At 46.8% G+C, this 14645-nt stretch overlaps 1 protein-coding gene across 2 annotated transcripts in view; it reads left to right on the top strand.

The window, feature by feature from the left end:
* Positions 1–14645, top strand: part of LOC125757559 (telomere-associated protein RIF1-like) — an 88214-nt gene that overhangs the window by 48048 nt on the left and 25521 nt on the right. For both annotated transcript variants that reach the window (XM_049413138.1, XM_049413137.1), the window contains 2 exons: positions 8304–8383; positions 9408–9519. In XM_049413138.1, coding sequence (XP_049269095.1) covers positions 8304–8383; positions 9408–9519 — 192 coding nt within the window. The remainder of the gene's footprint in view (positions 1–8303; positions 8384–9407; positions 9520–14645) is intronic.

The raw sequence follows: 14645 nt of genomic DNA, 5'->3' as shown, positions 1-14645 counted from the left end.
AAAGTTGCGTAAGGTAGGATCTCGTCCCACGTCTTATGCTCCATATTCACGTACAGGCGGGTCCACTGTTAAAGGGAACACTACTGGTGGTTGACAGGTCTGCCTCTTTTTGACAGACTCGTGCAGTGCATGAACAATGTTTCCCTGTCCAGGTGCTGTTAGAGGGCCAGCAAAATGACGGGGGCTCATTGGAGTGTTCCCTTTAACATTGGACCATACGGTACATCGACAACATGTCAGCAGTGGTGCGGTTTAGACGTTCTGTCAACCTGTTCGTTTGGGGATGGTACACAGGGCTTTTTCTCTGACTGGTGTTAGTCATCATCATCAAGCACTACATCAACTCAGACGTGAAGGCTGCTCCTCGATCGGTAATGAATACCGTTGGGGCGCCATGTCGGAGGACTATGTTGTGAATGAAGAGCTTGGCAACTTCCACTGCCATTCCTCACTCAAGGCAGCCAGTTTCAACATACCGTGTTAAATAGTCAGTCGCGACAACAATCCACCTCTTACTGAGGATGACCTTGGAAACAACCCGAGAAGATCCATTCCAATTTGTTAAAATGGAGATTCAGGTGGATCTATGGGCTGGAGAGGTGTTGTTTTGCACCGATGCTAACAGCTTGGGCCAGTAATACTTCAGGCGAATTCTGGCGAATGTCCGGCTGATGCCCAAGTGGCCCGACGATGGTTCATCATGGCAAGGTTCTCATATTTCATGCCTCATGGCTAACGGCACAATGAGTAAGAACTTTTCCTTGTTGTGTCCCAAGTTCCTCTTGTAGGGTACATTATCACGGAGGCAGAATGAGGATAATGCACTCTTAAATACTACATTTGGAACTTGGGAGTCATGCACTTCAAAGTATCAATGGGAGCAGTTCTGTGTCAGCTCATTGATGCTCGGCGATATCCAAAGCTTCCACCACGCAAGGGAATGGGAAGTCGTCCTCTTCTGAAGTAGAGTCCATTGGCGAGAGTGATAAGCAGTCAGCATCGTTATGTTTTCTTCCAGACTAATATACAACAGTAATATTGTATTCTTGGAGCCTGAGGCTCCATCTAGCAAGTCGCCCCGACGGGTCTTTTAAGCTTGCCAGCCAGCAAAGTGAGTGGTGGTCGCTGACAGCAGGGAACGGCCTTCGTAGAGGTATGGCCTGAATTTGCTGATGGCCCATATTACTGCCAAGCACTCCTTTTCTCTGGCGGAGTAGTTTTTTTTCAGCTTTTGAGAGGGTGCGGCTGGCATAAGCTATGACTTTCTCTTCTCCGTTTTGCCATTAAATCAACACCGCGCCGAGACCAAGATTGCTTGCATCTCTATGGACTTCGGTGTCCGCGGTCTCGTCGAAGTGGGTGAGGATCAGCAGGGTGTGTAAACGTTTCTTTAATTCATTGAAAGCTGCCTCTTGTTCCATATGCCAAATGAATGGTTGCTCCTCTTTTGTGAGTCTGGTTAGAGGTTCGGCAATTTTCGAGAAATTTTCCACGAATTGCCTGTAGTAAGCGCATAAGCCCAGAAATCGACGCACCTCCTTCTTGTCTCTCGGCTTGGGGAATTGTGCAACGGCCGCAGTCTTGTCGGTCTCCAAGCCAACACCTTCAGCACTGATTACATGACCCAGGAAGAGAAGCTTTTCAAATCCAAACTGGCACTTTTCCGGTATATAATAGTCAAGCCGGCCAACTGGATAGCCTGAAGCACTAAACGTAGTCTGTCTACGTGCTGGTCAAATGTTGCAGAAAATACCACAACATCGTCTAAGTAGACTAAGCGTGACTGCCATTTGAGGCCCGAGAGGACACTGCCCATCATGCGCTGGAATGTCGCTGGCATACAACAGAGGCCGAATGGGAGTGCTTTAAATTCATACAGGTCGTCCGGGTTCACGAAAGCAGTCTTTTCACGGTCTCTTTCGTCCACTTCAATTTGCCAATAGTACCTGCTTTTTAAATCCAATGACAAGAAATATCTCGTGTGCCATAGCCGATCTAATGTGTCGTCAATACGCGCCAAGGGGTTATACATCCCACTTGGTCACGCTGTTCAGTTTCCGGTAGTCAACACAGAATCTCAACGTGTTGTCCTTTTTCCTGACAAGAACTACTGGTGATGCCCACGGACTGTTGGATGGCTGAATGACATCGTCCTCCAGCATCTCTTGCAGTTGACCCTTTATGACGTCTCGTTCTTTTGGTGAAACTCTGTACGGATGTTGATATACTGGCCTTGTTGCGTCGTCCGTTATTATTCGGTGCTTAACGATCTGTGTTCGACATACTTTTGATGATGTGGAGAAACACTGTGAGAAATCTCTTATAAGGTCTTCCGTGACTTTCCTTTCGGCTGGCGATAGATTTCGGCTGATCGAAACTGCCGCTCCGACATCATGCGTAGTTTTCGAAGTAGGTGGCGCTGACGCCAGGCTACATGAATCTGTTGCTGCAATAAAACTGTGTAGAAAGGCGATGGTAGTGCCTTTTGCAACATGCTGAATTTCATTTTTGAAATTTGTGAGCAAAACGTTGGCACACCCACCACGTAAGTGAATAATGCCCCGAGCTATGCAAATGCCTTTCTTTAGCAGTAGCTCGATGTTGCCATCCACTATACCTTCGGAATCGACGAATGCGTCATTTCTTATGCCATCCAGTGCGCTGTATCGTGGTGGCACGGTCCCCATCGTCAACCCGCAATGCAGTGCTCTCTATCTCCTTCTTGTCGATCGCCAGTTTCATCGAGAAAGGAATGCTAGAATTCTGAAGGTTGATTACGGCACCGTTCGCTAGCAGGAAATCCATCCCAAGTATTACGTCTCTCAAGCATTCTGGAAGCACGATGAAATCAGCGACGTAAGTAGCACCCTGAATTCCGATTCTCGCGGTGCATCTTCCCAGAGGTGTTATGAGGTGGCCCCCACCATTACGTATTTGTGGCCCACTCCATGGTGTCAAAACTTCCTTGAGATCCCTTGAGAACGCATAGCTTATGACTGAATAATCAGCACCCGTACCAAAACGCTCAATTCATGCCCGTCCACCGTAACACGCCAGTCTGAAGAAATTTTTTCTTTACTTATCTTAGCCGTCGCTGCTACGCTGGGGCCTTGACGGAGGATCTTTGCTTTGTATAACATCAGAGGCCTTGCCTCCCCAGTTCACTGGCTTTAGTTTTCCTGCCGCGGGCTCATTGAACGACACCTTGGTGAACTTGAAGATGGGGAACTTGAACGCCGGGGACCCTGGCTGGTGTTGAAAACTAGCCATTAGGAATTCATGCCTCGACAGGTAATCTTGTATTTTGATGGGTCTTTCACCATTACGCGGGCATGGCGTATTTACAGAAAACCCACGCAGACGAATTCTTCGATATGGGCACATTCGGTAAAGATGTCTAGCTTCTCCGCAATGAAAACAGAGTGGCGTCCTGTCAGGTATGCGCCACACGTCGCTTTTTTGTGGCCTCAGTTCCCCTAGAAAGGGCGAGCCGCGTGAAGCCGATGGGTGGCCACTGGGGTCTGCGAACGAAGCATTGTGCACGGCGAGTTGGCGTAGAGCGTCCATGTATGTTGGTACACGACGTTGCTGCAGCAGTTGTTCGAGCCGGATAGGTTGCGCCTCAGGTTTTGGTTGAAGAATTGTGTGCCGAACTTCATCACGAATGACGGTGGCGAGGGTAGAAACTGTGGGTGTGACTTGTGGCTGCAGAAGCTTCCGAAGCTCTTCCTTTGCGATGGGTTGCACCAGTTCCCTCAGAGCTTCACTGTTCAGTTGGGCAGGTTGGTAAATATGCATAACTTGGACTGGATAGCGCATAAAACGTGGAACAAAAGATAAAGACGTGGACAGCACAAGTACTAACTTCAAACCACGTTTATTTCGGAACACGCAAGAATATATACATCACTAATCCAAACGATCTCAAGCATCAGGCTCATGACATGAAAGTTCTTTAGACTATCAAGAAAACCATTCGTACGACTGCGCAGAATACCACAGGCGTCGGACAGCAATGACAACCCAAAAAAGCGAGAAAATAAAATAAAAAATAAATAAAATAACAGTTGACAGTACAGTACTCCAACCATTTAGAAAAACAACAAAATACAAATCTTCATACACTCTTTTCTATTCCACGTGTGACATGAGGTACTTACGCGATATTAGGAAGCTACGCTAAGGAATGATAATTCCTTATCACGTATGTGTACACACTTACGCACAAGGTGCCTTGCCTCTGGATGACGCAAGCCTCAGCTATCTCGTGAGTTAATTGCACCCATTGACGGAATAAAACTGAGGTTAGTTCAAACTGTGGATCGCAACCACAGTGACGGCAACGTAAGGCCCAATTCGATGACGGAGCACATTTTAAGGAGCTGTGGTGTTCGTGCAGGCGGATGTTGAGGCAGCGGCCAGTCTGGCCCACGTAAGCTTTTCTACGTGAAAGGGGGATCTGGTACACAACCCCCTTTACACAATACACAAAGCGAAGGCCATGCTTCATGGTGCACTGTCCTCTTGCTTCTTCGTTTCTTTTTCGCCAATACTGCAATCTCGGGCAAATCCCCTTTAGCTTATTTGTGGCTGAAAAAACAACATTAACGTTAAAGCGTGCCGCCCAGTGTGTCGGAACGGAACGAAAACCGAAAACGAAAAAAAAAACAATATTTTTTACCGGAACGAAAACGTAACCGAAACTTTATCTAATATCTCGTTCCGGAGTGAAACCAAAGTTTTTTCAATCGTTTTTCGGTTCACGAGAAAACTTCGCAATCCGGAAGAACAAACTCATGCAACGTGAGCATATCTCAGGGTACAGTATTAGCACGTACCTCAGGCAGGAATTCCAAAGCAAAGATATGTTGAAATTGTGTGAAAAACGAATATAATGGCAACCAGTGATGTTTATATTAACGCAAATGGACTTTTGCACGCCTGTCACGCAGGCCAAAGTGGAGAGGGCTTTATCGGCGACGAAGTTTGTTACAGCGAAAGTTATCAGATCGCAACAGCAGATTTTGGCACCATAGTTGTCCGCTGCCTCTGGTGTCCGTGACCGTTATCGAGTGAAATAAGAAAAAGTGAAATGAGAAATTTCTAAGATCGGATAGAATTTTAACGCGCGTCCTCTGCGTTGCAGTCGGACCTTCCACCATAGTGCCACGCTGGTGCTTGTAATTCCTTCACAAAAATACTCCATACAAGCGTCATGTCGGACAAGTAATCGTGTTAACATATGTAATATAGCGTAACAGAAGAGTAAAATAACAACCTGGGGTCACACAATGCGGATTACGCAACGAGTTGGTCGTTGAATGCTTCCAACCCGTTACAAAGGGCTCAGCCATAATTCTTCGTCGTCATCAGCCACCGCACAAAGTGCACAAAATGCCTTACAGATGCGTAGCGGGTACCACGATTCTCCAAAGAATGGCAAAAAATGACATAGTTGGAACTTCGCTACTTCAGAAAAATTACGATGATTTATGGAGTAGCGGGTACCTTGCATGTGTACTTGTATCAGTTGCCGCAAGAGACTCTAGAACGCGCTCTACAAAGCCCGCTCTGCCAGCTTTCGCTGTGACTGTTTGGCGTGTTCCGCGCAGGCCTCGCAATCTTTTTATCAGAACAGCGGTCTCACACATCAGAGAGTGCACTCAATGACGTGCTACTTCTGAGATCGTGCTCACTCCCTTGACACAAAGCATTGAGCTTACTGAAAAAAATTGTAATTGACTTTTGAGAAAATAAATACTATGACTTTAAGGGTATACTGGTTCGTGCTAGTTGGTAGGAATTCGTAGTACAGTTACTTCCCCTCCTCTGGAGAACGTGTTTTACCCTTGTCCCACTTTCTTAAGAAGAGGGCAAGTAACTACATCACAAATACAATGTCTTTTATCATTAACTTAACTTCAAATTTTTGCATAAAAAAAAAAACGTTACGAACCGTTACGGAACATTTTTTTTTTTTTTTTTCATTCCGGAACAGCTTTTTGCGGCGGAACGAAACTAAAACTGAAACGAAAAACATTTCGTTCCGACATTCTGGTGCCGCCACTCTATTGAAACGGTGGGATACTCCGTGAATGTAAGGGATCACCAAGAACGGCCTGCTTTGCTCACTTCTTCCTTCCAGCGCCAACTATCCATGTGCTCTTACTTCTTTTAGCACATGTTCACTGGTGGCTGCTAGTACAGCATCAGGGTAACCTGCCTGCCGCAATTTTTTTCACCTGTTCGTGAACGTTTTGGTTCACCAGGTGCGGGCAGGACTTTGATATCGCAGACCGGATACATGACATCCCAATGCCGTTTTTCACGAGTCTCGAGTGGCCAGACTGATAGCTGAGCAAACCCTTTTTCGATCTTGGTCTGTATTGCCAGCATATCTCCTCGGGGCAAAAAACCATGTTAAGGTCGAGTTACTGCAACGTGTCATTCTGTGGCCTCTCGCGTGTGAACGTGAGTCCCTGCCCTTGTTCCCTGAACACCTTTAACAGCAACCATTTTTCTGTTGAAATCATGCCTGTCGACAAACACCAAGTAGTCGTCAACATAACGAACTACCTTGTTTGCTAGACCACAAAGGTTACTCTCAATGACCCTATCCACCTTCGCTAAAAAGATCGTATTCAGAATCGGCGCCACCCAAGAACCAATGCATACGCCAGATCTCTGAGCGAAAGCTTTTTCCTTCCAGGTGATGAACGTTGAATCCAGCGCTTGTGCTGTCTATCTTTTGTTCCGTGTTTTATGCGCTACCAAGTCGAAGTTATGCTTCACTGTTGCTGCCTTGGCTCCTCACCAAAAGGACGTCCACTGGTGCATCATGGTCGTAGTGACAGTCACGCTGCTGTAGCACCCTCTCTATGGTCGTGGCTTCGGTGCGGAACTTGGCAACGGTGCGTGGGGGGTTGCGAAGCAACCCTGCAAATAAGTCCTGCTTGACTCCACGCATTAGGTGGCGCAGTTTCTTCTCTTCAGTCATGTTCGCATCGGCACATTTCAAGAGCCGGGACATGTCTTCGATATACATGCTCACGCTCTCATTCGTGCACTGGTTCCTGGATTGGAGAGCGTTTTCTGCCTTCTCTCGGTGGTCGGTGCTGGCATACGCAGCGAGCAAGTGTCGTCGAAAATCTTCCTATGTCGCTATCACCGCTTCGTGATTTTCAAACCATATCCTCGCTGCATCTTCCAACGTGAAGTACACGCTGCCCAGTTTCCTTGCCTCGTGCCAGCCATTGATCTTTGCGACCCACTCGAAATGCTCCAACCAGTCTTCAACATCTTCGAACGCATTGCCGTAGAAGGGTTCAGGCATGCATGGTGGCGACACGATGAGTTGAGATGATGCCAATGGGCTGGTCATTGCTCTGGAGTTGGCGGTAAACGCTTCCTGTGTTGCAGGAGCAGTGGGGAGTGGTCTGAATTCAGGCGGGTCTCCTCGGAGGCGGTGGCTTGAACGCTGGTGTACTGGAGTCAGTTCGGCAGATTCCAATCGTTGAGGATCAGGACTCCACTCTCTTGCGCCAAGGGGACTTCCATGCATACCCCACACCTCCACCAGTATGTAACGTATTGCAAGAGGCGTCACCAAACAATGGTTTTATTATGGGCAAACTTGTGCCCAGAAAAGTAGGTGAAATAAATGAAAGAGTCTGCTAAAGCTTTCCACACAAGTGTCTCTTCTTTGATGCCTCACACGCTTTGAACACACTTCTTTGACGCCTCGCAGATCAGCCCACTGTCTCGAGCCTGTGCACGAGAAGCACCGTGGTGCCACAAGAAGCGCGCAGAGGTGCGAGACATTGTAGACGCCTACACAGCGGCTCGCTGATCCTCTTGTTGAAAAGCTTATTGAAAGCAGTCTTTCCGCCCCGCCACGGTGGTCTAGTGGTTATGGCGCTCGACTGCTGACCCGAAGGTCGCGGGATCGAATCCCGGCCGCGGCGGCTGCATTTTCGATGGAGGCGAAAATGTCTGAGGCCCGTGTACTTAGATTTAGGTGCACGTTAAAGAACCCCAGGTGGTCTAAATTTCCGGAGCCCTCCACTACGGCGTCTCTCATAATCATATCGTGGTTTTGGGACGTTAAACCCCAGATATTATTATTATTATTATTAAAGCAGTCTTTGCGGCAATATAGCTCGGACTCGCATATGTTCCAAGGTGTAATCTGGGGACAGTGAAAATGGGAAAAAAAGTTTTTTCCTCATATAGTACAGGTAAACAATGATTGAAACCATTTATTTGCATAGCATTTCAATACTTGCTCATTGCCATCTTTGCAGGAGTTCGTGAAGGTGGTCTCCCCCATCAAAAAGAAGCAGGTTCTGACGGAGCACCAGAAAGAGGTCCGCAAGGAACGCAGGTGAAGTAATGTGCAGTGTCTCTGAGCTTACACTTTTTTATTTCTATCTGCAGTGGTACCATGAAGCTCCAGGCTCAGTGTCAACAAAACAGGCCCGGGCCGAGCCTGTTTTGTTCTCTGGCACACACATAATCTCGCTCAGCGTTCAGAATTTTTTTTGTGGGGGAGGCTTTATTTTGGTTTGTTGAGATTCAGGATAGACTCAGAGTAAAAGCCTTTGAAGAACCACATTAGGTGCTGCGGGAGAGTGCTCGTTTACCACTGCGTAATATGGCATGGCGTTACTGTCAGAGCTGTGTGTATTTACAAGGGGACGCTGCAAGAGGCACTGTACCGAAAACTAAAAAATAAAGGCGATGGAAGGGCAGTGCATTTGCAGCCCACATTCCAGGCCTTGTGCTATAGGAGGCGTTGAAATAGAAAACCCATTTTCATGGTCTTTTGTCGGAAGGAATGCAAAACATGTCATGGTTGACATAGTGTGGCTAATCCCATAGTCAAGTCAGGCCATGCATGAAAAGTCAACATGGCCGCTGTCCGAGGCCATTTGGGCCAGCTCGGCGTGCCGCTTCACGACGTGTCGTACTGGAACAAATTCCTTTGAACAATGGGCTTCCCAATGCATTGGATTCTATAGGAGCTATGCCAGGACTGGCCAAAAATGAGTCAGCAGCCGGGAAAATCTGGCACCCGGGATGGGTGATACATAGCAAGGTTCCACTTTATTGTGCTCTGGAGTCAGAGGGACTGTTCAAAGATATCTCCCATCTGGAGTTCAAATTAATGAGATGATTCTGTATTTGCATCCGGAAGTGTGTGACTGGTAACTGCTTCAAAAGGTTTATTTGCTGCTCCAATGTGAGGTTTCAGCTGCTTCAGAAGCTGCACTTAAGTGGCTTCATGTGATAGCATTGCTAAGAAACATGCATATAACCCGCACCCCCACTTTTAAGCACATTTTTCTGGTTTTTTGGTGCTGGTTATATGCGAGAAAATACGGATGTGCGTTATGTCTTGCACACAGGTCCTTGCCAGCCCTCTATAGCAACCTGTCCCAGAGTGGCCTAGACAGCCAAGATTCAGAGACTCCACAGGAATCCGAGGAGATGGACGATGAGCCTTTCACCAGTGAAAAGGTCAGAGCGCCTGGAGTGTTCTTTTCATTTTTATTCGTTAATGACCCCTCTGGGTAGGCTCAGAAATATTATGTGATGAGCACTTGGTTACAAGGTGTATGCTGACAATTTCTTCCACGAAGGCAATAGTTTGCGCACGGTCATTCCAGTCTTTGGCAGCTCTGGGAAAAACTACCCTGCTACAACGAAATTGACGGAATTCGCCAAAAACCTTCTTGTGGAATTTGGTGGTAGTGAAATTTTACATATAGACGACAAAAATTGGGAAAATGTGATGTTTATGACCTGCCCTTTGGTCTCGGCATTGTGTGCCTTGATTTGTTTACAGATACTGCTGTCTCATGTTTGAGACATTGCAGCAGTGGTTACAGGAAACGCACAAAGAACAACAACAAAAAAATTAAAAGATCAAAATATATAATTGGAAATTTGTTTGACAAACTGTGCATGTGGTAATCATCTGAAAAAACTGTCAAGATTATTCCAGGTGTCAACTGTGCATGGGGAAAAAAGAGTATTTGTAACAGTCGATATAACATCTGAATGGCACAATGTTCAACATGGGTAGTATGACTGGTGAAAGAAATGGGTGTAGCTGTGCGGCACGATGTTATCTAACATGATAAGCCGGTCGCGCATACGTTGGCGTTCTAAACGATTCAGCGATAAAACGTGGTAGTGCTCTGAAGGGGAGAAGTTACGGTCGTAGCGATTAAAAATGAATCTGATTGCTTTTCGCTGGACGGACTCAAGTTTATCTTTGTCATTTGCAAGATGTGGTGACCATACAACTGACGCATATTAAAGAAGAGGCCTGACCAGTGACTTATAGGCTATAAGCTTGCATTTTTTTGCGGCACCTTTTAACGTCCTTCTTAGGCGACCTCATTTCTTAAGCGATTTTGCAGAAATAAGGTCAACGTGATTGTGCCACTTCAAGTTTGGAGATAATACAACACCAAGGTACTTAAAGTCCTGGACGTTTCCTAGTGTATGATCGGGATTGCCATACCCAAATTGCAATGGTTCCTTTTTATTAGTAAAAGTCATTGTCACAGTTTTCTGAAAATTAAGCTCCATCTGCCATGTTGTGCTCCAGTCGCAAAAAGAAGAAAGCACATCATTTAAGAAAACCTGGTCAGTGACGCTACTCACATTGGAATATAAAACACAGTCATCGGCGTGTAGATGTAGCTTAACTGGAGTGTTGGTGACAACATCATTATTGTAAATTATGAATAAAAGGGGTCCCAAAACAGAGCCTTGTTGAGGAAATATGAGCTGATAATGACTGTTCATGGTTGTAGCGAACAAACTGACTCCTCAGGTTGTTTTTACCGAGAATCCACCTGCTTGCTTCGGGCACTCGGTTTGAAGGTATTCAGACACACTGTTCGGGCTGGCGATGACACATGGATCATCGATGGGGAGGGCATCTAGGGACGACTGCAGGTAAGGTTGACACGAAAGACTTAAGGTTGACGCAAGTTGACGTGAAAGACTTGTTTTATTCCTTGCCCCATAACCTTGTCTGTAACAAAGTGAGCGAATGTATTGATAGGTATAAGAACACAAAATTTCAAAACTTCTGCGGAATTCAAGTCGACAAGTTCCTTGAACTTCTTGCTTTTTACCTTCATTTGACCTTCATCACCTTTAATGACTCCATTTTCATTCAGCGGGATGGCATGTGCATAGGTTCTACTATTGCCCCCGTCCTTAGCAACCTCTTGCTAGCAAGATTTGACAGAAGCCTCATGGCCCACCTTGCGCTGACCTGTGTGGCCAAGGTTTTTCGGTTCGTGGACGACTTCCTTGTGCTTCACACGAGTGGGTCGTCAACACAGGACATTTTTGACATATTTCAGAGTGAAATGAAGCCACGAATTCTTACGGTTGAGCACCCCTCCGACAAAAAAAAATAAGATTTTTAGACCTTGAGCTGTCGTTTAACACTGACCATGTGTGCTGGCAATATAAACCCCGCTTGAAGAAAGCAATCCTACCCTTCATGTTAGTGCACTCTAAACTTGTTAAGAGGGGTATTGCCGTCGCCTACCTAGAAGCGTCTCTGACCCGGTCGTGCCACCACCAGGTAGCGGGTAGCTTCGAACGCCAGCTGCAACGTCTCAACCATGCTGGTTATCCTCAGGCGCTGCTGGTGTCTGCTGCCGAGAGGCTTTTGGTGAGCTTAGCAAGGGGAGGGGCAACATGCGACAACGAGGATCAAAGGCCTCGTGCAGATACGGCGGTTATCCCCTATGTTTATGAGGTATTGCACAGGTGGAAAAAGGTTGCTGGTAAGATTGGTGTACACGTATTTAGTGCAAAAAACAAACTTGCGGCGCTGTGCCGAAAAGTGAACAAAGGGGGCAAGAAAGATATGTGTGAGAAAAAAGCACAGAAAGCACTTTGTCGAATGTGGGAAAGCTGTAGTATACAAGATTCCATTTACGTGTGAAAGATGCCGATGTTTGAACAATCGGTTACGAGAGCACGCGTACTCGCTTAACGGATCAGTGCCCAGTAATTTAGCCCAGCACTGCAAAGCATGTGGCTGTCAGCCTATTCTTGAGCGGTGCACCGTTTTGGAAGCGTACAATCAGCAAAGAACATGAGAAATTAGTGAAGCGCACCATATCCATGCACACGGAAATGTGTGCATCAGTGTTCCTTCAATTTATCTACATAACTGTGAATTCGATTACTTGTCCAAAACATGACAGCCTGTTCTGCCGACGCATCTACAGTGATCCCTCGTTAACTCGAAGCCGTCAAATCCGAGAAATATTTCGAGATAAACAGTATTTTGAGTTAAACAAACCGCCGAAAATGTAAGAGAAAAGCCAGTGCTGCCAGGAAAAGCTCCACTGCACGAGACAGCTACCGTAGTAAAGGCACAAGAATTCGGAGGGAAAAAATTTTATTACCGAGGACCAAAAAACTGCGTGATGCTCACCTGTTTCGTGTTCGCGTTCAAGAAAGGCGTTTTCCAGTTGCTCAACACATCGCATGAGCCGTTGGTCGCCACCGCTGCATTCGACCTTGTTGCGGAGCAAGCGCAGCACGTTATGTGTTTGTGTCGTAGGCACTTCTCGAGGCTCTTCCTCGTCTGCATGGTCATCTGCGTCGTTCACGGCCATCTCAACGATATCGGCGTCCGACAGCATTCCGGTAACGGGGAGGTCCGCCTCATAGAGCACATATTCCTCAAAGGTGATCTCGCCATCTTCAGTATCGCTCACGCAGCCAGTTGTCTTGCGCACTTCATTGCACAGCTCATCACAGCCGCTGAATTCTGCGCCAATGTCTTCTTCGATCGATTCCGGGCGCGAGAAAACCCTGCATGGTGCGAAGCAGTTAGCAGTCAGTGCTGCTTCGACGTCCGGGAATTTGGACGCTCGAATGCGCTTCCGCTTGCTTGAGAAGCGTTGCTCGAAGCGTTCCAAAACCTTTTGTCTGTTCTTAAGCACTGTCGAGAGGGTTGACAAAGTGATGCCGAATTCTTTGGCGTTGCACGACTTGCTTCGACCTGCTTTTTCGACTTCCTTGATTAGCGCGACTTTTCTCTCCAACTTCAGAGATTTGCACTGCTTTGGGCAGGACATCTTGGTCGATATTCGGAAGCGTTCGTTGCGCAGACCACTCACTACTCAGCAAAACTGAACTCAAGATGCGTCGTGCGCAAATCGCGGGGAAAACACAGAATACCAGCTCGCACATGCAAGGGCTAGGTTGCGTACTGACGGGCGCACGCTGCACACGCCGCCCACCGTGCATAAGTCTCGCGCGGGTGCGCACATGTGATCACTCCCACGGTTGCTTGACAAGGCTGATAGGAAACGGTTGCGTCCGCGGGAATTTCAAATTTGCCTTTCACGACCACGTTCGGCACGTATAGTAAGAGCTAAGCGTTCGCACAGAGCCCTCGTTTCCTGTTGGGAGTGGACTTTGCCTTCTGCCCTCCCGGTCAAGATTTCGAGATAAGAGGGGGCAAATACAAAGCACCTATGGGAGGTAAATCCACGGCGAAAAAAAGTTTCGACTTAACCGAGATTTCGAGATATGCGAGTTCGAGTTAACGAGGGTTAACTGTATTATGATGACTCCTTACCCCTCTTTGCGCATCGTGCAGTTACTGTGTTTTGTTGTTCTTCTGTGCAGTGCTTCCGTATATACATATTGCATATCCAAGCAATAAACCAGTGGTTCAGCGCTCGTGTCTGTCGTTTAGCGCTGTTTGCTCTCGTCCTAATCATTTACCAACCAGCCCTGTTAAGCACACTCCTGCAGTTCCTTTGTTAAAGCTTGGGAATATTTGTTTCAAATAAAATGTTGTGAGATTCTTGGGCTGTTTCGAAAATGGTTACGTAACCAATCTAGGGCTGCTTTGAAAATGGTGTCCTTTCTATTAGAAAGCTATTCAAGTAGTACCCAGTTTTGATTCGTATTTGATTTAGTGTCATTGCTATTCGATAAGGTTCTAAATTTCACTATTCACACACTCCTACCATCATTGCATCGACATGACCGTGATTTCGTTCGCTGCAGTTGGAAGAGAATGCAGTTTCACTTGGACTAGATGCGTGCTGGTGGCTTCGGTATGCTGTGGTTGTCATCCATGATCACAGGACTAGTGACGACATGCAGTAATTTCATTTCTAGTATTACGTCAAAAACATGGGAGGAGTTGTTGAAGAACAATCCTACCGCGGCCTGCATGGGCATCAAACCCGCTGGCTGTATCGTTGTGGGTGGAGGATCTGTCACCATGCATCTCAGTGGCCAGAAATCTATTTGGATGTGCGTGTACTAGTAGCGGAAAGCATGTCTCAGATGACCACACAGTTCTTGTGGTGCAGCTGCGCTGCTCTGGAAATCACAAGCCAACTAGAAGTTGTCAAACTGCCATCGGAGTTTCGCAACAATCCTGGGCAAGGGCCTTTTCCTTATGTGGTAGCACTCTCGTAAACTTCGTTGGAGCAGAAGTACCCCGGAAAATTATTTGTTGTGACGAGGCATTTTCCTTATTGTTTTCTATGGGCAGCTGATGGAGAATCGAACGTTCTTCATTGTGGCGAAGATTTTGTAGCAGTATTCATTATAGCAGGATTCAATTGTAGTTA

This window comes from Rhipicephalus sanguineus, chromosome 3, assembly GCF_013339695.2.
Source record: "Rhipicephalus sanguineus isolate Rsan-2018 chromosome 3, BIME_Rsan_1.4, whole genome shotgun sequence".
Taxonomy (NCBI): domain Eukaryota; kingdom Metazoa; phylum Arthropoda; class Arachnida; order Ixodida; family Ixodidae; genus Rhipicephalus; species Rhipicephalus sanguineus.
Note: the sequence above shows the minus strand (reverse complement) of the source record. Positions and strands in the feature narration are given on the sequence as shown.